Source organism: Ascaphus truei, chromosome 12 (genome assembly GCF_040206685.1).
Source record: "Ascaphus truei isolate aAscTru1 chromosome 12, aAscTru1.hap1, whole genome shotgun sequence".
NCBI classification, from domain to species: domain Eukaryota; kingdom Metazoa; phylum Chordata; class Amphibia; order Anura; family Ascaphidae; genus Ascaphus; species Ascaphus truei.
In genome coordinates this window covers 9,216,855-9,239,687 of record NC_134494.1, presented here as the reverse complement: position 1 = coordinate 9,239,687, position 22,833 = coordinate 9,216,855, and the positions used below count along the sequence as shown (strand labels likewise).

The 22,833-nt window shown below is 42.4% G+C and overlaps 1 protein-coding gene and 1 long non-coding RNA gene across 4 annotated transcripts in view; one reads left to right on the top strand and one right to left on the bottom strand.

The window, feature by feature from the left end:
• Positions 1-1,610, bottom strand: part of LOC142463889 (uncharacterized) — a 15,849-nt gene extending 14,239 nt beyond the window's left edge. Inside the window, exon 1 of the long non-coding RNA XR_012787523.1 lies at positions 1,340-1,610. This is a non-coding gene — a long non-coding RNA (uncharacterized LOC142463889). The remainder of the gene's footprint in view (positions 1-1,339) is intronic.
• Positions 1-22,833, top strand: part of LOC142463888 (ATP-dependent translocase ABCB1-like) — a 279,892-nt gene that overhangs the window by 96,004 nt on the left and 161,055 nt on the right. Inside the window, exons 1-3 of one of the 3 annotated variants that reach the window (XM_075566713.1) lie at positions 1,015-1,057; positions 1,930-1,987; positions 4,190-4,343. In XM_075566713.1, coding sequence (XP_075422828.1) covers positions 1,967-1,987; positions 4,190-4,343 — 175 coding nt within the window. In that variant the 5' untranslated portion in view covers positions 1,015-1,057; positions 1,930-1,966. Of the gene's footprint in view, positions 1-1,014; positions 1,058-1,105; positions 1,692-1,929; positions 1,988-4,189; positions 4,344-22,833 lie in introns of those variants that run through there. The other 2 variants (XM_075566712.1, XM_075566711.1) reach the window with 2 other exon arrangements.

Genomic DNA, 22,833 nt, shown 5'->3' with positions numbered 1-22,833 from the left:
GTGACACACACACACACACACACACACACACACACACACACACACACACACACACACAGTGACACACACACACACACAGGCAGTGACACACACACACACAGTGACACACACACACAGTGACACACACACACACACACACACACAGTGACACACACACACACACACACACACACACAGTGACACACACACACACACACACACACACAGTGACACACACACACACACACACACACACACACACACACAGAGACAGTGACACACACACACAGAGACAGTACACACACACACAGAGACAGTGACACACACACACAGAGACAGTACACACACACACAGTGACAGTCACACACCATGCCAGACACACACAGTGCCAGTGCCAGACACACACAGTAACATTGACACACACACACACACACACACACACACACACACACACACACAGTGACATTGACACACACACACACAGTGACATTGACACACACACACACACACACACACACACACACACACACACACACACACACACACAGTAACATTGACACACACACACACACACACACACACACACACACACACACACACACACACACACACACACACACACACACACAGAGACAGACACACACACACACAGACACACACACACACACACAATAAGCCCACCTCTGCAAACACACAAAAATAAGGCCTCTCCCCCCTTGGGGTGGGTAAGGTGCCAGGGAGGGGGTATAAGGGGGCATGTGGGTTACCTGGGGCCCGGGGATGGGCTGCTGGAGCAGCATAGGTAGCCAGTGCAGCTGAGAGACTGGCAGGACCGCGGAGCCTAAAGGGAGGGACAGAGGGGCGGAGCCTAAGGAGCCGGCATTACTGGAGGAGAGAAGGGAGGTGGGGCAGTGCTGTAGGAAGAGGCGGGACAAAAAAAATCTTGGCAGAGTGACAGCACGGGCAGCCAATCAGGAAAGGGGGAGTTTAAATTTTTTTTTTTTTTTTTTTTTTTTTTTTAAACCATACTTGCAGGCTTGCTTCCCGGGGGGCGGACGTTCCCCACCCCTGCTCTACAGTATGTCTGGCTCTATACTAATCCCCAATCTCAGCTTTTCATGTCTTTATTGTACTGTAATTTACTACATTATTTTTTTACTTAACAGACTATCTACCTATTGATTGATTTTCTTTCTATCACTCTAGCACTCAGTCTCTCCTGCACACTCTTATTCTTTATCAGTTTATCATTAGTTTCTCCTATTTAATTCATTTTTATCTTTTTCCTACTCCTGCTCTGTATGTCCTGACTCTTCACTGCCCCTTCACAGTCTCTAACTGCTTTATTTAAAAAACCTACCTGAGGGCGCCATTAACATGCTATACAGCGGTTGCCCGGGCCTCCGTGGCTGGATCAGAACGGTTACCTCACCATGTGCCTCCCTGTCTGGGCCAGTGTGACATGGTTAAAATCAGATTGTTATGTGTCTCCCACACACAGCATTAAAAAACATATTTAAAATAAAAGTGGCCACTTCATTTGTTTAGCTCTGTGACAGATTAAGTCCTTTTTAGCTAGTGAGGAAGAGGACTCAAAAAAATGAACCATGACTAGTAATTAATCTCAGTTTTCTTCAGCATAGTTGCTAATATAACTGCCATAAATGACATCATAAAATGAAGATGGCTACTTCCAGACTCCAGAGGAAAGGGTAAACCCTCGTTTTTCCTTTTTATGTCATTTTGCATAGTGTGTTTGGTATGCATATGTGTTCTTTTTTATTTATTTATATATATATATATATATATATATATATATATATATATATATATATATATATTTTTAGGCTAAATGTTACAAAATTAAAAACCAAAAGCATTTTAAAGTGGGGTTTATGAGAATATATTTTCCAAGAAAATGATTTGATTACTTCAATATCTTATTTTCAGACAGAAAAAAACTAAAAATGTCAAGTCTGGAACAGCAATGGTGGGATATTCAGATCTGGTTAGTATTCATGGCGCACAAAATATGACATAAATATTCAATATGAAAATAATAAGAAAAAACCATATGGAGTATAACGCTCACTAAGAAGTATAATTTTGAGGTTTGTATTTATGATTGTAGCCTAAGATATCAAGTTTGATACTGGGTGCTACCTTTGTGCTAATCTGAAATGTATTTACAAAGAAGGAGGAAGGCTTCATATTGTAAAGACTTTCTCCAACAAGGAGCACATTAACGGTGCACACCTAGGCTGTTAAAACCTAACATTTATTTTGCTTGAATAAAATAATGGTACACATCTATATTAATAAACCTAATGTCAAAAAAATAAACTGTGTGTATCGTGTTATTAAAAATAATTCAATGGGGGGTGCCAATTGGAGACTCTGTTGTTAATCCAAAACCATCATTATACTGTATAGTCATAGGATATTTATGATATAATAATCCTCCAATGATGGATCGGTGTATATTTCTGGATGCAGTTAAAGTGGTAATGCTGACATCAATTTTCAGACATTTGTCTATATCTCCCTACCACAGGAAAAGAAATATCTATGCATAAGGAATTAAACACATTGGTAGTCCTAATTGATATATGACTTATTGCTATGTAAAGGGAGGTGGGTCAGAGATACAGCTTACCTAATAGCTCACCATAGACCATGTAATTAGTGCATAAACACCATAATGAAACTGCTGATGATTCAGATCTAATGTCCCTCACTATATATAAACGTCACAATCTATATGACACAGTTCCAACCTCACTGAATAATTTTACCCTTAGCTAATAGCAATACAATAATTACACAATAATATTAGTAGGAGTAATCAGTGCATGAGATATGGTGCAATGCACTACACAGTAAATGATGAGAGGTAAGTGGATTGATTCCGTTTCTGTGACCCCCTAAACATGCAATTTTACCAACATTGGGAAGTCATTTGTTGCTCAAATGGTGATACAGTCCCACTTAATGCACACAACTAAGCCAGTGGTAGGAATTCATAGTAAGCTAGCACTCGGCGGTGCTTTCTCTCAGCCTGATACAACCTTGCATGCTGAAAACTGCCAAGTGTCAATACACGGAGTCTGGCACTCCCCCAACGATGGCATCACCACGCGCCTGCGTCCGATGACGTCACCACGTGCACTGCCTAACGTGGTGACGTCATCGGACTCCGTGTATTGTAATCAATCCACTTACCTCTCATCATTTACTATGTAGTGCATTGCACCATATCTCATGCACTGATTACTCCTAATATTGTGTAATTATTGTATTGCTATTAGCTAAGGGTAAAATTATACAGTGATGTTGGAACTGTGTCATATAGATTGTGACGTTTATATATAGTGAGGGACATTAGATCTGAATCATCAGCAGTTTCATTAAGGTGTTTATGCACTAATTACATGGTCTATGGTGAGCTATTAGGTAAGCTGTATCTCTGACCCACCTCCTTTTACATAGTAATAAGTCATATATCAATTAGGACTACCAATGTATTTAATTCCTTATGCATAGATATTTATTTTCCTGTGGTAGGGAGATATAGACAAATGTCTGAAAATTTATGTCAGCATTACCACTTTAACTGCATCCAGAAATATACACCGATCCATCATTGGAGGATTATTATATCATAAATATCCTATGACTATATAATGATGGTTTTGGATTAACAACAGTCTCCAATTGGCACACCCATTGAATTATTTTTAATAACACGATACACACAGTTTAATTTTTTGACATTAGGTTTATTAATATAGATGTGTACCATTATTTTATTCAAGCAAAATAAATGTTAGGTTTTAACAGCCTAGGTGTGCACCGTTAATGTGCTCCTTGTTGGAGAAAGTCTTTACAATATGAAGCCTTCCTCCTTCTTTGTAAGAAAATAAGAAGAACAATGAAATATGCAGATTAATTAATTGAAGCATTAATAATCAACATATTGAACCAAAGAACTTTCTAAAATGTTAACATGGTGTCCTGGCATGTAAAAATGCTATAAAGATCACGTGCATTTTTCTGAATTAATAACTTCAATGCTGATTGCTATATTTTTATATAAAAAAAGGTAGATTGCAAACATAAGTCAAATCTTGTGCTATTTGTTACAGTAGCAACAGGGATGCACCAGGAAACCCTGATACATGTTACCCATTGTTGTTTTAATCTTTTATAGTTACACTTTGCTGATACCTTGGATATTATTTTGATGATCATTGGCCTATTTTGTGCGGTTGCGAATGGAACTGGACTACCAATTATGATCATAGTTTTTGGCCAGATGACAGACAGCTTTGTTCTAAGTGGTATTTCTTCAAATGCATCAAATAGTAAGTAACACGTTTTGTGCAAACTAGATATTATTATTGCCTTAGGGGCTTATTGAAAATGCTGTTCATGTTGTACCATACAGTAAGCCCATTTTATCATGCACCAAAACATGTTAAACCTCCCTTTTAATAAGGCACCTAGAGTATGTACTGCAAAAAAAATTCATGGGTGTATGTACAGTTTATGTAATGTAAGTTTGTACAGAAGATGCATTGCATATCTGCCAACCTGTCTGCTTACAAAGATGAGTCTTGGATTTGTAGCTTAAGGCTTTGGTCCCGCTGCGGCCGCGATCCACCAGCTGCTTGCCTCCGGTCTGGATGTCCCCATTGGCTCCTTCTGGCGTGGCTGACTGCGTGCTGTGACGCGTCAGCCAGCTGGAGCTACAAGGAGCTTGTGGTTTCGGCGAGTGCCCCCCCTGCTCCGATCCCCCCCGTTCCGATTTCCCCCCTCTGCTCCGATCCCCCTTCTGATTCCCCCCTGCTCCGATCCCCCTCCGATCCCCCCCGTTCCGATTTCCCCCTTGCTCTGATTCACCCCCCCGTGTGTATTTGTGTGTGTGTGAGTGTGTGAGTGCCTGTGTGTGTGAGTGTGTGAGTGCCTGTGTGTGAGTGCCTGAGGGGCTGCAGTGCTGCGCTGTGCTGTGGGGCTGTGTGATGGTCCCGCCCCCTCACGTCATGGCTGCGCCCCCCCACCTATTTTGGCCACGCCCCCCTGCGCTGAAAAAAATTCACTGGAGACCGCAGATCGTGGTGCAGCAGGGCCTTAGCCTTAGTTTGTGTGTATGTATGTATTGTGACAGCCCCAGGGAAATGTTCTATATAAATGAGCAGATAACAAAGTGTATTTTAACGTTGTGTTAAGGGGTCCTGTTGCTTCACTCCACAGTTTCAGAATAGCTGAAATTAATAGTTGAGGAATCCCGGCTAGGGTTTGTGTTGAGCTCTGTTTTCTCTTAACTGCTCTGATAAATGAAAGATGCAGGTATTTTAAAGTTGCCTGGTGCTGTATCAGAAGAGCTATCTCTGCCCTAAGGCCTGGAATGGTAGAGACTTGCCTGGAGGCTGAACTGACTTCTAGAGACTCAGGCCGTGATTATACCAGAAGTCACCGGCGACGCCGTGTGGTGCGACGCTGCACGGCTGGAAAACCAACTGCTGAAATCCGCTGATGATTTACATACGAGTGCATCGCATGGAGCTGCGGGACCGCAGTCTCCTGAAAAAATTAGCAAAATTGTTTTTGTGACGCGACGGCCGCATCACGTGTGCGGTTCAGCTAATGAGCCTCCTATGCCCTGTTTCACTGGTATAATCACGATGCCGCTCGGTGGCAGCACTGGGTGACTTCACAGAATAGCGCTGCCACCCTGCAGCACTTGGTATAATTGAGCCCTCAGAAGGAGAGTCTGAATACTGCATGATAAAATTGGTTACCTTTTTCTTACTCCATACCATATGTTTATTTAGTTGTTAAGTGGGCAAACTACCCAACTGCAGATAGGATTTCACATCTGTTTTGTTTATTATATGCTGCAATCCCACTCCATGGAAAATAAAAGCAGGCAAAAGTCTGGGAACTTGAGGTTGAGATTCTTAGCCAGACACAGTTGGTCGTGCTAGTGACGGAAGAGGAGATTGCACGATGCATGGATGAACTCATTGGCAAGCGAGTAAAAGACGCATTGGAGAAATTTAAAGATGATTTGAGCAAGGAGTCCTCCGTGTGCAACTACGATTGCCAAATTAGGGTGCGTACGTGAACCGATTGGTTTTGTTCACAGGCTACAAGGACTTTATCAAAGGGTGTCCACTTCAACAATGACTATATATCGTGGCCAAGAACTGATAAAAAGGCAGCAAGCCTCTATACTCTCTTGAGTACCAGGTAATTGCCCCCAAAGGAGAAAGTAAAATTTACTAGTAGGCGTAAAAATCGCTTTGAGAAAACACTTTGGACTAAGAAAAATCATGAAGATTTGTAACCCGAATGTCCAAAGATTGGAAAGGAGAAGCGACAAACTTCAAAGCCGGTCTCGAAATCTTCCAGTTCTCATTGCTCATTACCTCAAGATAAAAACAAGGAGCACCAGATCCATGAGTTTCGTCGGAAGCCAAAGAAACAATCCAGCAGTGGGAAAGACACAGAAAGCATTAAAGCGAAGTTTGAGGATTTGATCGACTGGAAGTCAAAGAAGAAAAGAGGAGAACTACTGGAAACCAACTCATACCTGGCTGAGGGGTCTTATTACATTTTCAATGTGTACTTCAGATTGTGTTTGCCCATTCCCATGCATTAGGACTAACCAATCCAGTTTACATGTGGTGACTTATCCTAACAATGTGTTTGTTAGTGTAACTATATTGAATTTATAGAAAATTGTCTGTATGCAATCATATGTGATATATTATACCACTAGAAGAAGCATGGCTTGAGTATTGCAATGTTGTATCATCTGAATATATAGCTATGTTCCTAGTGTTATGCTGAGTCTTTAGAATGTATGTATTAAATATTGTAGTGTTGTCCCCCTGTATATCTAAAGGAAAATAGGGACAACATGATGTTTTAAAAGGGACTGTACAGTAATTTTAAGTTCAGGTATTTCCAGACAAGGCACTAAAATATGGGACATTTATGCATCCTGACAGACTTTTCCTGGACAACAGGACAAGTCAATCAAATAAGGACACACCGTAAATACGACACGTTTTACAACCCTAGATTGACTCTAGGCTAGCTCGCTGCAAGCCTAATATAGCACTAGCATATATAACAAGTGTAGTTGACAAATAATAACATGTCTAATACGCAGTAATCCCAATTTTAGTGGTTGGAAGAAACGTTTTGAAAGTAGACGTGGAAGAGCAAGATGAGGTGGACCTAGTTTTGGTTGTTGTGGTGGTGGTAATTAATCAGATAAAGTTAAATCAGTAAAATGTGGTGATGCTGGTGTGCCTAATACTCACAGCAAGTATAAGAGAAAGGACCACATAAACTTTGATAAGTTCATTGCATTACTGATCGGGTTTTCATGTTCCTACTGCATGCTATGAAATTTGTGTAAAAACGGGATTCACTAAGAAAAATTGCAAGTTTTTATATCATTTGGTAAAAAAATACCAAATTGCATTAATTTGTGTTTGCTTAACGAGCAAAATGTTTCTCCAGCAGTCTGGAAGAGCTGCACAGAGAGAGCTGCCTCTCCCTACATTGCTCTTACAGGCGATCACACCGTTTTAATTTAAATTTGAATAAAATAGTATTGAAGTAGGTGGTCTCCGGAGATGAACTGCATTCATTTCATCCCTGGGGGCCCCCTGCTTCCCACGTTACAGGCCCCCGTATGGTTAATTAATGTGGGAGATTTAAACAATGCAGGGAAATACCGGCACCCCTTACCACCCATGTCCCATCATTTATTGAACTCACCACTAAGAGTTAATTGTGAGTTTTTTCCCTTCTCCCCCTCTCCCTAACATCAGTGTATATATCAACTTACCTTTACAGAGGGGTGGGACTTCACATGACAAAGCGCCAAACGTACTTCGGGAACGCAGTGACATCAGACAGGAGGTGTCTCCATCCACTAACAGCGTCTGCAGAGCAGGAGCAGGGGGGCTTGTCACCGGCACTCCTTAGTGCTTCACAAGCACCTTCGGGTGTCGGTAGTGTCCAGTGACATCCCCAGCTTCACAAGCCTGCCAGGCAGGAAACCATAGAGACCTCAACAGAATGTGGGGATCTTAGATAGCAGGGGAGCAGAGGAGACTCTATTACCGGCGCTCCAGTGTGTAATCCACCTGAAAGGAGAACTCCCAGCCATAGACTCCATCGGCAGTGGTAACTGATAGATTAGCATAGGGGAATCACTAACGCTCCTTAGTTCTTCACAAGCACCCTCACTGGTGTTAGGAAGCATTTGGTGACAACCCTTAGTGTATTCCTACCAATCTGCTTACTAATAACTCCCTTTAAAACCATTTTGGAATTGCTATACAGGCCAAGACTCAGCCATTTAGGGTGCTATGTATTCACTGACTTCCACCATTACTGAGGGCACGGCCACAGACAGCTTTCCCAGGGGCCTAAGACTAAAGTTTGCACCGGGGGCCCCACCCATGTGTCGTTGGCCTTGCGAGGACCCCTCCCCCTTCTCACCAACCTCCTCGCTCTCACCTCCCTCATTACCCTTTTCCCCCTCTCATACTTCCACCTCTCCCAACCTGTCCCTCCCCCCCATGTATTTCACCCCCTCTCCTAACACAATATCCCCCTCCTCAATACACACACACACAAATAAACCCCCCCCCACCTCACAAATAAGACCCCCTCCACACACTGTCACGGTGGACCAGTACTTTATATTTTTGGGATTCTCGATTGAGCATAACAAGGCAGGCAAAATAAATTGTCATTTATTTCCTTTATAAACAAACACACGACAACCTCAGAATACATTTAATAATCACTTACTGGGATGGGGAAACAAAATAACTTGTTCATTGAACGAAAGTTAAAGAAATAAAGTCTCTAGCTTAAAGTCCTTTTGGCTAGGTCGCAAGTTGCCGACCTAATATTTTCGCCAAATGAAAGAAGTTTGTTCTAGTTCATTGGGATTCGTTCGGGAGTCTCCAGGGCTAACAAATTCCTGAAGTAGGGGTAAATCCTTAGTTACGATGTTGTTAACCCCTTGCGTTCTGGAACCGCTGCCGCTGTACTTGAACGGAATCTTGAGCAAAGCTTGGATAAGTCATGAATCACACAGGGGATAGCTCGGCAGGCAGGTTTATGGGGTTTACAAGGATAGGGGTGACCGGCGCATCCAATATAGATCAGTCCCATAAATGCATATATATAACCGCCTGGACCTCTGTACTGAGGTTGTGAGTGATATGAGACCCCTAATAGAGAAAGGGAACTAGTACCTAGTGTACCCTGACACATATGTTAGTACATAAATTGTCCCATAAGCTGTATGTGTAGAATAATAAGCATAGACCCACAGGGGTAAGTCACTGTTCAGCTTCACTTATCCTCCAGTCTGGTCCAATTGTGGTTGCATCATAAAGCGGCGTGCTAATCCACCAGCAAGAAAAAAGGCAAAAAAGGCAGCGCACTGCCAAAAACCAGGAGGAGGCTCACAAGTACTTTAAAAGGGTTTATTCCATAAGAGGATCAAACATATCCCCTAAGAGCCACAAAAAAACACCACACTAACACGTTTCGGGCCGTGTGCCCTTTCTCAAAGTGTATTACAAACATATGAATAACCTGCATCTAAATACAGGATTCAATCGCGCCATTTGAATGACGTCACGAGTCACCAGCCAATCCGCATCCAGCTCTGTCGTGCGGTGGCTCTGATTGGTCCCAATGCTAAGTGTCAATTGCTAAACTTTATTGAGACCAATCTCCTATCTAAATGTCTATAATGTGCAGACAGCAAGCTGCACTCTCCTCTGATAGGCTACATGAGGGAATAGCATGCTCAAACAACTTTAACCAAGTGTGAACAATAGCAACTTTATTGATAGAGCTCTGACTCAAACATTGACACTCCCACACACTGTGAATTGTGACATCAGCCAAACAGACTCCTAATGGACATAAACATGAATATCTCTTAAAGAGAAAGATATATATATATATATATATATATATATATATATATATATATATATATATATATATATATATATAATGTTTAATATAAAATATGTGAATAATTAATAAACATATAAGCCCATGACTAAACACTACACTATATGAGCTTATATCAGCATAAAACAAAAACTACCATATGTGTAACTATACCCAAACTACACAAATATATGTTCAAACTTCCTTATCCTAAACAATTAAATACTAATTCTAAACATAACTATACTACATTAAAAATAACCTCTATATAAGGGAAGAAAAGAAAAAAAAAACATTACTCCAGTTTTATAATATAAAAATATATAAAGAATAAAGAATAAAAAATACATTAATAATTAACCTCAGGCTGTACCTGCAGTGTTTGAAACCACGACCATTTGATACCCATTCTGGATTGGTACTGAAAAATTCAATTTTTTTCTCTATTCTAAAACAAGTATCCCAGACTTCCAGATGGTATATTACAGCATTGAATATGTTGCAAATATTGAAACTTCTGGTCATGGCAACCCACATAACAGACAGCCTTATCAAAAGTTGTTATACACAGCTCGGAATCTGGAAGGCACTCTATAGACGTGATGTTGAATGGAAAGGAGAATTGTGTTATCAAAATCAAGAAGTATTCTGCTATCCATTAACCTATAACATAAAGCATAGGTAAGGATCTATATAGTCTCAATCTTTAATATTAGCCATCAATACAGAAGATGTAGATATAATGTCCACGATTCCTATATCTATACACGAGATGACATAAAAGTAACCCAAACTGACAACATGGTGGTAAGATGGAGCAGAAGGAGGGGCCACTGGATCATAGAAAATGTCCCAGGTCCCAATCGGTATTAAGGCCCCACAGGACCAAGGTTTTCAGCATAAAGATCCAGTGGGCCTCTGTAGACGGACGTTCACAGAGGTACACAATTAGGAGGCTTTATAATGTGAAATTATAATAGGCTTTTCATCAGGAAATTATCCAAACACAGGGGGGGGGGGGGGAACAAAGCTTCCATTCACTTGGGAGTATTTCTAGTGAAATGCTATGCAATTAGTTCACATCTCCATTAGTTAAGCATGTCTCGCAGCCCCAAAACATATAGCATGAAAATAAGCAGATATAAGCAGTCTCTTAAGAATAAAAGTCTTATCTGTTTCTTGGAGGGAAAATCTTCTCACTTCCTGGTTCAGCTTCAGGTGTAGTAGTTTTCCCTGTGTCTTGAAATCAGCTCTGCTGTGCAGAGCTCAAGACCGGTCAGCTCCAAAGGTCAGCTCTCAGTCAGAGCTAAGGAGTCACTTCCTGTCTCAAAGGCAGGCTTTTTGTAAACAATCTAATCAGGCAGGTGGTGTTTAGTAATTAACTACCACACTGCTAGATTAAAGGCACATTACTGAACAGGGATAAGTCCCCTGTTACATACCTCCCCTGTTTGTGGGAAGCTCGGGCTTACCACGGCCAAAGCCCATCCTTCCACTCTCATTCTAGATATCTCTGTGACTTGAATGAGAGTGGATGGAGGAAGAGAACCCTCTGTCCCGCTGGGATTGGATCCCTTTCTCCAGTTTATTTTTGTCCCCTCCCGAAGATGCTTGAGATCAGCACTCCTCAGTCGCTCGAGGTGGACTTTTTCCACGTAAAGTCTTTTTATCGCGTGCGCGGTCTTGAGATTTCTGTTGCGTCGGGCACTCCTCTTTTTGTAGACAAAGTGTATGGCAACAGTTGTAGAGCAGTTAGGACTAGCCCTTAGAGTTATCTGCTCTTGAAGTGGTCTTTCTGCAGCTTCTCCACACCACAGAGTCGCCAGTTCAGCTTCTTCAGCTAAGGATTCTTCTGGATTTGATTCTGCACTCCTACCTCTGTTTGTTGCCTGTTGGACAGCTGTAGGTTTGGCTAGTGCTTTCTTTGGTGGCTCAAACTTCGTAATTTTGTTTTGAAGTTGCGTGGAGTCCCCAACTCTCATTGTACCCTTGTCCTTGCGGGCATTAGTTACTGTGGGATACTGGTGCTTGGGCAGAGCCAATACCTTTTTCCATATTGGAGGAATCTGTATCAGAGTCTCCTTCATATTCTGGAGCTCTGTAATTTTTGTCGTCTGCGTCTGTTTTCTCCTTGGTGTACTGACGCAAGGGAATGGAACAGTCTCTCTGTCTCTCCAGCTCTTGCTCCAGTTTCTGAGCCTTCTCACGCTCCCTCTCATACAGAGTCACCTGGTATTGAAGCTCCGCTTCCAAAGATGCTCTGAGGACATGCAGCGTGGCCTTTAGCTCCTCATACTGCTCTGTGGGGACGTACTGGGTATTCAGATGTTCCTGCAGCGCTTGTACCTCTTTAGCAGCCTGCAGTTTTTCTTCCTGTAGCGTTTGCTGCTTCTGCTCAGCACACTGGAGGTGTGTACGCAGACCTTGCAGTTGGTTCTGCAGTCGGTGCTCTGCGTCAAACTTTTCCTTGACTTCTTCTGTTAACTGAAATTTTTCTTCTTTCAGTTTTAAGTTTTCTCTTTTTAATCTTGAATTTTCTCCTTTTTCAGTCTCTGTATTCTTCAGTGCCTCTTTGCAGTCCTCCTTCCATTTACGCACATCTGCTTTGAGAATGACAATCTCCTGGCGTGAGACTTCCTTCTCTAGGTTGAGGGTCTGAAGCTCCTTCTGAGAGACTTTGAGATCTGTTTCAAGATTACCAATAGTTTCTTTAGCAATGTCCAGCTCCTCAGTGAGACTGTGTAGTTCCTTTCTGGAAACTTCCAGGTCCGTGCGGCAGCTGTTGGTCTCATGATGTGAGGCATCCAGGGCTCTGCGGAGTGTCTGAACCTCTTTCTGAGATATGTCCACCTCTATCCGGACACTGTTGACCTCCTGTTGTGAGGCATTCAGCTCTATGCAAAGAGTGTGAACCTCTTGCTGGAAGACTGTCATCTGCTTCAGTGCCTCCTCATACTTCCGCTTTAGCGTAGCCACCATTTTATCAGATTGGCTCTGCTTTTCCTCCATGGCGGAAATAGTAGCCTTTGCAGTATCTAGCTCAGTCTTGAGATCCTCCAATTCGGTCTTGGCCGCAGAGTAAATTGCGAGCACAGTCTTCTGTAGCTCAGCATTATTTTTTCTCTCCCTTTCCAATTCTTCACAGAGTAGATCACAGTCATGCCTGGCAGCTTGCAGTGCATCTTCAGGGCTGGTCAAAGGATCGTCACTCACTGGCTCCGACTCCACTTCCCTGGGATGGTTGGCCGAGGGTTCCTCACTGATGGCACCGGACAGACACTTCTTTGGGGTACACGACTTCTGCCTTGGGCCCTCTGGATATTCGGTTACCCGCGGGACGAATTCTCCATTTTCTCAAGGCTGCAGGGCAACTCGGTCCCCCTTTTCCTCCAGAGGATCTGCGGACGTGTCTGTTCCTTCCACGTTAAGTAAAGAACTGCTTTTCTTTTTCTTTTTCCGCCTTTTTGATTTGGATGACACTGTCCCTTCAGGGATATTGGGGTCTCCATCTTCATTTGAAATTTTAGCAAAGCCAGGCTTTTCTTGCAGCTGCTTTAGCTGACAGAAATATTCGGTGATCAACTGCTCCCGCTCTGTCTCCTGCTGATCATATTCGTCATCAAAGGGAGCGGTCTTTTCTGTTCGTGCCGAGTTCAGGCACCCCCACCATTCTTGGGGTGTTTTATGGGTGTGACTCGGTTCAGGTTCCCCATAAGAGATGTCTTCCTCTTTATTGGACTGGAAGGGACACTCTTCCATGGGGTAGGGTTCATTACAGGAACGCTGCATCTTGTCCTCCATTTTAAGGCTATCTGGTGTAATTTTCTTCCTGACCTCAGGAGGCGCTATTGCAGCTGTTGCCACTGTATTTGCTAGAACCCCCAATTGTGGTAGTCCTACAGATGGGCATATTTTGCTTGTAGAGGTTGTAGCTCTCACAGGCATCTCTGTAGACTTTTCTTTCTTGGGTAAAATTTTTTTTCAATATCAGCAGTCGTGTGCATGCATTTTACATCATTTACTTGCTAGGTCCAATTCCTCCGCTTCAGCAACAGAATTTGGTTTTCTGCCTGAGTTCAGTAATTTTCAGTCTCATCTTTGGGTATTATGGCATTCACACTTCACACTTTGGGTGTCTGTTTTGCTCCCAAGATAATAGGCATACTTTTTTACTTGCAGAAAAAAAAATCATTCTTTGCAGTGTACTCAACACTCAGCAATTGGCTTTGAAAAACCTTTTCCTTTATAGGGCAATTTTACACTCAGCATTTGTTTGCTAAAAATTCCCCTGCTTCAGCACAGTCTTGTATCAATTTTCACACTTTTCTGCATATACTCCATTCACAGCTGGTAGCCCTATGCGGTGTGGCAACCTTTATTTGCAAAATCAGTACCACTCGTGGGTCACCATCTGCATTCACCGCTTCAGCAAAACTTTTGAAAACAACAAACACCTATCCCTTTTAAGGGCTGACTCACTTCTTGAACCCTGACTATGACTGTAAGGCAAAACCCCTTTTTCAATGACCATATTACGCTTTGTGATAGGCAAATAAAGTTTTAGCTGCTTCAGCAGTCTCTCTCCTCTTGGGATTGGGGCAAAGAGTCCATCTGTGGTTTTGTAAGTTTCAATGCAGTGTAAGTTTCAGTGGTGTGTCCCTTTAACTCTAATCTCTGCTGCATGAGGTTTTTTTTTTTTTTTTTCTCAGACTGTTTGTAGGCAAAAAGCATAAAAAAAAATCCACATAAAAATCTCCGGTCCTTTTTAACTACAAGGACACCTCTTGTCCCACCTCGGACACCATATGTAGACGGACGTTCACAGAGGTACACAATTAGGAGGCTTTATAATGTGAAATTATAATAGGCTTTATTGTGCCTGTTCCTTTTCATCAGGAAATTATCCAAACACAGGGGGGGGAACAAAGCTTCCATTCACTTGGGAGTATTTCTAGTGAAATGCTATGCAATTAGTTCACATCTCCATTAGTTAAGCATGTCTCGCAGCCCCAAAACATATAGCATGAAAATAAGCAGATATAAGCAGTCTCTTAAGAATAAAAGTCTTATCTGTTTCTTGGAGGGAAAATCTTCTCACTTCCTGGTTCAGCTTCAGGTGTAGTAGTTTTCCCTGTGTCTTGAAATCAGCTCTGCTGTGCAGAGCTCAAGACCGGTCAGCTCCAAAGGTCAGCTCTCAGTCAGAGCTAAGGAGTCACTTCCTGTCTCAAAGGCAGGCTTTTTGTAAACAATCTAATCAGGCAGGTGGTGTTTAGTAATTAACTACCACACTGTTAGATTAAAGGCACATTACTGAACAGGGATAAGTCCCCTGTTACAGCCTCCCTCTGATCCAACCTCCTGATACGATTCCCTCCCCTAGCATGGGAAGGTACATATTAAATTCCACAAACTTTGAGGTATCTACTCTCCCCCCTGGGGCAGTGGGTACAGTGTAGTGGTACCGGTTGAACGATATCCTTTTTATTAATAAGTCTAACGTGTTCCATTACACGTATCTTAAGGAATCTCGTAGTCCTTCCCACGTACTGTTTGCCGCAGCCGCAGGTTAGGAGGTAGATAACATATGAAGATTTGCAGTTGATAAAACTCTGTATATGAAAAATCTCTTTCGTAACTGTACTCGTAAATGTTTTTGACGGTATGATCAAATTGCAAATTTTGCATGAGCCACATCTATATGACCCTTTTGTCAATTGTTTACGTTAACTTGTGTCAGATACAAATAGACTGGGTGGTAGGGAATTTGAGATGGTTTTAGATTTTCTTTATACAATTTTAGGGTTAGATGGTAATTCTCACCCAATAACAGGGTCCAAGCGTAAGATGTCCCAATGTTTTTCTAGGATCAATCGTATATCTTGAGCTTGTGAACTAAAGGTTGTGATAAATGTAGAGGGAGAAAGGGGGTGGCCCGGTATTAAAGGGGTTGCACCCCATTTGGCCACCCCTGACCGCACCAGAGAGACAAGGGGTTAACTGGACTGAGGTCCAGAAATGTGATTTAACCCTTGTTATGAACTGTAAATGTATTTTCCCCTGTTACCCTGTTCCATTGTAATGTCTGGGTTAATCAGTGTCTGCATCACACACACACTAGAATCCATCCGGGAGCACAAGGGTTAATAGTTCTTTAATGATTATAGCTCTTTGTGTAGTTTTCCCGCCTTTTCAGGTACCATTTTGCAGGTCCACATTGGCCGCCATTAGGGCTCAACGCATTCCAATTGAGAATTGTGCTGTTTTAGTCCTGTTTCCTGTAAAGACCAGCAGGTGGCGTCCGAGAGGGAGAGCGGCGGTTTCCCATTGAAAGTCAATGGGCCCATTGACTTCAATGGAGATTCCTCGAGGTACCCTTTCGAAGAACGAGTTGGCTGCCGTCCAGACCGCAAACCGCAAAGCGGATACAATGTCCTTTAAAAGAGCTAAAATCACTTGAGTCAAGTTCAACGTCAATTAGCGTGGGGATACACAGTTCTAGAGCACCTAGGAATAAAATTATTTTTGCCCCTAGTTCCTGGGCTTCCCCCCACTCGACCACCACCGGGTCCCCGAATCCTGGACCCCCGATAAGGGTCAAACCAGATAGAGCGGTTCGCGCCATAGGCTTTGCCGGCGGCGGCAAAAACAGCTCTGAAAAACGACTAAGTGGAAAAAGCTGGAGTTTGGTACTCCATATCTCCGGTTCCGGAGGGCTCAGCGGATCAAGGTTTGGGGTATCTGTAGCCACTGCTCCGGCATCACTGCAGAACCATCCTTGACCCGCCTGGACCAACCCGACGGACTATGGACCCCCTTGAAGGTTCGGGACTTTTCCCATAAACTTCAATGGCAGAAAAACCCCATTGACTTCAATGGCGGCGATTTACCATTGAGAGTCTATGGCGGAGCGGCCCGTTGTTTTCAATGGGGATTTAGTGAAAAGCTGAGATTTCTTTTTTAGCGGAGATTTTTGTATTAAAGTGAAAAATTATTTAATGTGCATTTGTGTAACTCCGGTTTCGTAGGTCGTAGCAAGTCGCTTTTTGGACCATATGGTGTCCAAGTTCTGGCAATGAGAACTGGGAAGTTTGGACCTGCTAGACCCAACGGGACCGGATATTTTAATACGTCTATGTTTTATGCTTAATACTGTATTCTAAGGTATGGATAAGTTCCAGAGGAAACCCCTTTGGCCATAAGGTAGCAAATGGCCCTGGAGGCGACCTAATTTCTAGGACTTAAGTATTGTTCAAAGGGTTTTGTCACTCTCACTGTTTATTTGAGGCTCAAACCAGAGCAGTTTGTAAATGTTCCACTTAACACCTTCCAACAAAGGTTTTCCTGCCAGAAAGCCAAATGGGTAGACTGGCTGGCATTCCATTTGCATATGTGGGGCTACAGAAATGAGACCCCAGAGTTCTACTGCGCCTGTGCCAGCTAGCAGGGGGGCATGTGTTGAAATGTGTTCCCATGTTAAAGATTGGCTGGAGGTAATTGAAAACCAATCACAGGTACTTAATGTTACAGATAGAGGGACAAAAGGTTTATAAACTGCTGTCCACCCATACATCCTTGTCTTCGTTTGCTGATATGGTTACCTGATATCACCTGATTGCTGAGAGAAATGCTACATCATACTTCTCATTCCCCAACCCCACTGTAAGTGTACTTCTTGTTTGTTGCTGTATTATCTGTTGTGTTCACCTATCCTAAGGAATAAAATCACTTTATTATATCTTAAGCCTCGTTCAGTTCAAACCCAGTTATTTTTGTGTAATATTAATAAGCCTGTGGAAGCTACAGTATCGTCACAATAAACAATGGGCTCTCAAAGCTAGAGACCTTCTTAGGTTTTCTACAGAGTAATGTCGTCACTCAAACGGCGCGATTGAATCCTGTATTTAGATGCAGGTTATTCATATGTTTGCACTACACTTTGAGAAATGGCACACGGCCTGAAACGCGTTAGTGTGGTGGTTTTTTTGTTGCTTTTAGGGGATATGTTTGATCCTCTTATGGAATAAACCCTTTTAAAGTACTTGAGAGCCTCCTCCTGGTTTTTCGCAGTGCGCTGCCTTTTTTGCCATTTTAATGGGGTTTACAGTCCTATTCCTAACATGCGTGCCCAACCCCCTCCGTGGGAACATTTAACCCACCAATCCCCGATTTGCCTGGAGTTGGCAGAACGGGCAAACAGAGCTATCCGGTTTGCAAAGCGCATGTGTCAGCCTGAAAACTAGGTGATTTACCATACCGGGGTCCACCCCTGACCTGGCGACTCTCAGTCTGGGGTTTGGTCACAAAGTGTGAATGGCTCATGCTGAGTACCGATATTTGGCACTCAACAACATCCCGGCCATTTTCCCACTTTGAATCTCTGAGGTTTTTCAACTCCGGACTTCACTAGACAGAGTCTCCCACTTAACAGTGGCTCTTTCAAGTACGGAGAGGAAAATACCCTCAGCTCATTCACCCTTAGCATACTTGCATGCTAAAGAAGTTTGCCCGGGCTCACAGAAAAAAAGCTTTCCTGCCTGCACATTTAAAACCAACACTAAGAAACATTTTATCAATAAAGTATGTTCTGCTTGTGTCACTGGAATAAACTTTATATGTGGGCGCATGGTTTCTTTATTCTTAGCCGCACTCCAAAAATTAGAGTGCTAGCCCACTCCGTTCGCAAGTTAGCTTACTTAATTGAAATGGTTAGGATGTGAGGCCCATAGTTAACCTAGTTCCCACGTCAATATATTTTCCCCCTTTCAAGTTAAGACGCTAACAAGGCAAGAGATACATTTTGACAGAATCCACTTCAGTTTAAACCGCAAGCCACTTATTCAATTAACCTTGCGGTTGCGAGGTCTAGGGCTTAGAAATGGATACCTATCTTCAAAGCGGCCCTCCCATACACAGCCATGTGTCTTCAATCAGCGCTTAGTTCAGCGCTCACAGCGCCATCTTGTGTCTGAAAAGCTAACCGCACAGTTTGCATTCATTCTCATTACAACAGTCAGGGAATAGACTGCAAAATGGGGACAAGAAAGGTGGTGCAGGAGGAAACACATCAGGGTAATGCACATACATTTAACCCCTTCAATCCCAATGCGATTTAGTTGAATTATGGTGGGTAAAAAATGTGACAAAATCCCTCCACAGTAAAGCATATAGCATATTGATAATGGTGAAAGGCGGGGTTGCAGACCTGTCTAAGACATGCAAATGAGCATACAGTAATATTTCGATTTGCTATATGCTTTACTATGGAGGATTTTTGTCACTTTTTTTTTACTCACCATAATTTAAATATGTGTATATATATATATATATGACAAACAAAAAGGAAAAAGCAGCGCCTCTATTAAGCTAAATCTATAAAGTTCATAAACCAAATAATATAATTGATGAATAATAATGACTAATATGTACCATATAGTAAAAATTACATATATATAACCAAATCAATCAAACTATAAACCAGGAAACAATATGATAATTGTATACATATAGATATATGACAAAAATAAATAAACAGAGAAACAAAAGGAATAAATGGATAATATAAGAGAAAAAAATATATAAAAACCAGTCCTCAAAAATAAGTCCAGTAATGGTGTTGGTTCCGGTGTGGAGGGTCTCCGGCAGCTCTCAGTGTGGTCAAACCAAGTCCACAGTGAATCTAGGGGAAAAACAGGAAGAGAGAGCGCACGCCCATAGCGTAAAATAGTATTTTAATGAGGGGAGGGGGAGAGGGGGGATAAAAAATGCACTCACAAGGGTACAATAAAAACAAGCATTGTGTGATATAATCACCACCATCCGGTTCGTGTCTGCAGCGTCTTGGGGCAGTCCCAGTATTGCAGTATCAGGATCGTAGTCCCAACAGGTATCCAGGGCAGATAGTATTCAATACAACTGTATTAGAGTCCTGGAAGATGGCTCCGTGTAGTACAGGCTTCTGCAGCAGTTGCGCATGGATCCGTCCGTTCCAGCGCTCGGTGATGACGTCAGTGTCAATGCGTCTGACGTGATGACGCTCCCTGACGCGTTTCGTCACTCTCGGGTAACTTTTTCAAAAAACCTTTGAAAAAGTTACCCGAGAGTGACGAAACGCGTCAGGGAGCGTCATCACGTCAGACGCATTGACACTGACGTCATCACCGAGCGCTGGAACGGACGGATCCATGCGCAACTGCTGCAGAAGCCTGTACTACACGGAGCCATCTTCCAGGACTCTAATACAGTTGTATTGAATACTATCTGCCCTGGATACCTGTTGGGACTACGATCCTGATACTGCAATACTGGGACTGCCCCAAGACGCTGCAGACACGAACCGGATGGTGGTGATTATATCACACAATGCTTGTTTTTATTGTACCCTTGTGAGTGCATTTTTTATCCCCCCTCTCCCCCTCCCCTCATTAAAATACTATTTTACGCTATGGGCGTGCGCTCTCTCTTCCTGTTTTTCCCATATATATATATATATATATATATATATATATATATATATATATATATATATAATAAAAGCATTATTGAAAAACATTTTATGCTGTCGCTTTGAATTGTGCCATTTCCAGTGTCACCTGTCTTTGTCAATTAATAGTACATCTCCATTATATGCTGTTCATTATTGTAAGAGACCTGTGCAGAGGTACATTTAATGGAGACCGATTAGGGTGAAATTATATCTTAGCTTCATTGCGCCTGTTCCTTTAGCAAGGCAAAACATACAAAAACAAACAAAATAAAGGCATACTCTACTTTGGAGAATAACTTAACCTTTACTCTAGCCCTTTCTATATACAGTTAGGTTCGGAAATTATTGGACACTGACACAAATTTCATAATTTTGGCTCTGTACGCCACCATAATGGATTTGAAATGAAACAACTGAGATGCAATAGAAGTGCAAACTTTCAGCTTTAATTCAAGGAGTTGAACAAAAATATTATATGAAACATTTAGGAATTGCTACCCTTTTCATACACAGTCCCCTTATTTCAGGGCTCAAATGTAATTGGACAAATTAACACAATCATAAATAAAATGTTCATTTTTAATACTTTGTCGAGAATCCTTTGCAGGCAATAACTGCTTGAAGTCTGGAACGCATGGACATCACCAAATGGTGGGTTTCCTCCTTTATGATGCTTTGCCAGGCCTTTACTGCAGCTGTCTTCAGTTGTTGTTTGTTCGTGGGTCTTTCTGCCTTAAGTTTTGTCTTCAGCAAGTGAAATGCATGCTCTATCGGGTTGAGATCAGGTGATCGACTCGGCCATTGCAGAATATTCCACTTCTTTGCCTTAAAAAACTCCTGGGTTGCTTTTGCAGTATGTTTTGGGTCATTGTCCATCTGTAAAGTGAAGCGCCGTCCGATCAACTTCGTTGAATTTGACTGAATCTCAGCAGACAATATATCCCTATACACTTCAGAATTCATCCGGCTGCTTCTGTCTTCTGTCACATCATCAATAAACACTAGTAACCCAGTGCCATTGTAAGCCATGCATGCCCATGCCATCACAGTGCCTCCATCGTGTTTTACAGATGATTTGATATGATTCGGATCATGAGCCGTTCCAAGCCTTCTCCATAGTTTTTTCTTCCATTCATTCTGGTACAGGTTGATTTTAGTTTAATCTGTCCAAAGAATGCTGTTCCAGAACTGGGCTGGATTTTTTAGATATTGTTTGGCAAAGTCTAATCTGGCCTTTCTATTCTTGAGGATAGGAATGGTTTGCACCTTGTGGTGAACCCTCTGTATTTGCTCTCATGAAGTGTTCTCTTTATGGTAGATTTGGATAATGATATGCCTACCTCCTGGAGAGTGTTCTTCACTTGGCTGGATGTTGTGAAGGGGTGTTTCTTTTCCGTGGAAAGGATCCTATGATAATCCACCACTGTTGTCTTCCGTGGATGTTCAGGCCTTTTTGTGTTGCAGAGCTCACCAGTGCGTTCTTTTTTTCTCAGAAAGTACCAAACTGATGATTTGGCCACTCCTAATGTTCCTTCTATCTCTCTGATGGATTTTCTTTTTTTTTTGCAGCCTAAGGATGCCCTGTTTCACTTGCATTGAGAGCTCTTTTGATCGCATGTTGTGGGTTCACAGCAACAACTTACAAATGCGAATGCCACACCTGGAATCAACTCCAGACCTTTTACCTGCTTAATTGATGATGAAATAACGAAGGAATAGTCACACCTGTCCATGAAACAGCTTTTGAGTCAATTGTCCAATTTCTTTTGGTCCCTTGAAAAAGAGGGGGCTACATATTAAAGAGATATAATTCCTAAACCCTTCCTCCAATTTGGATGTGAATACCCTCAAATTAAAGCTGATAGACTGCACTTTAAGTCCATATTCATTATTTAACTGTAACTTCAATTTATTTTGGTACACAGCCAAAATAACAAAACTTGTATCAGTGTCCAATTATGTCCGGACCTAACTGTATATATACACACACAACAGTTCAACAAAAAAGTCTCATTTGTTTCTGTTGTAGTTGCTGTAGGAGAAGGCCTCTCTGTTCTCCTGGGACAGCATCCTTGTCTGCTATGGCAGCAGTGCGCAAACTTGGGGGCACGACCCACAAAGAGGGCGCAAGACTGACTGCGGGGGGTGCAGGGTTTACAGAGGCCCTGCCCTTCCTGAAGGCACTTAAATTAAGTGCTGGGGGAGCTGCAGGACCTCTGTAAATGTGACTTACCTTGGCTCCGGCAGCTTTTTAGACATCAACGTGATGTCATGCCACCGGTGCCGAGGTAAGCAGGAGTGGGGGGGGGGGGGGGGGGCGCGGAGAGAGGGGAACCACCGGAAGGGGATCACAGGGAAAAAAG